The sequence below is a fragment of the Pygoscelis adeliae genome, unplaced genomic scaffold (assembly GCF_000699105.1).
Source record: "Pygoscelis adeliae isolate BGI_AS28 unplaced genomic scaffold, ASM69910v1 Scaffold106, whole genome shotgun sequence".
Lineage (NCBI taxonomy): Eukaryota > Metazoa > Chordata > Aves > Sphenisciformes > Spheniscidae > Pygoscelis > Pygoscelis adeliae.
In genome coordinates this window covers 795426-796026 of record NW_008824939.1, presented here as the reverse complement: position 1 = coordinate 796026, position 601 = coordinate 795426, and the positions used below count along the sequence as shown (strand labels likewise).

At 46.4% G+C, this 601-nt stretch overlaps 1 protein-coding gene across 1 annotated transcript in view; it reads right to left on the bottom strand.

Moving 5' to 3' along the window:
- Positions 1-488: 488 nt before the first annotated feature.
- The window catches only part of TBR1 (T-box, brain, 1), a 2786-nt gene continuing 2673 nt past the window's right edge, over positions 489-601 (bottom strand). The window contains exon 5 of the mRNA XM_009325444.1: positions 489-593. Coding sequence (XP_009323719.1) covers positions 489-593 — 105 coding nt within the window. The remainder of the gene's footprint in view (positions 594-601) is intronic.

The window sequence follows — 601 nt, the reverse complement described above, 5'->3', positions numbered from 1 at the left end:
CGTTGTGAAAGCCTGAAAAACATATCCCACTGCAGCCAACACATTTTTAAAAGGATCAAGCTTTACTCTAGTCGATCGAATTGCCTTCAAAACGTGAAAAACAAAGCTTTGGCATGCTTATAGACATCGCAGTCTAATTTTAAGATTTATTTTATTGTGAAAAGTACGATAAAATTTAATATTTGACCCCCTGTTTCGAGACGCGTCAGTATTCCTACTGCATGGGTAGGAATATATTTAAATCCAGAAATCAGGCAAAACGTACCGCAGAACGGTGGCTAAGAGTTTACATTTGTACCGAGCAAAATAATGAAAGCAAGAACGTGGACTGAACATATGTCATTTGGAAAAGGGGGCAGCGGTCTGTAGCAAAGCCAGACCGCTCCGAAACGTAGCCAGGCACTAACGAGATTTTAATTTGAGGAAGTCGCTCCGTCACCCCCGGCGCAATCAATGGGGTTGTTAATTAATCTCCGCAGACTTAAGGCTTAAGCTAACAGCTTAACAGCTCGCTGCGCTGCTTCCGACTGGAAGACAAACGCCGCGGATAACCGCCCAGCGCCAGGCGGAGCGGCACCGCCGCCGGCAGGATCCTGCCCGG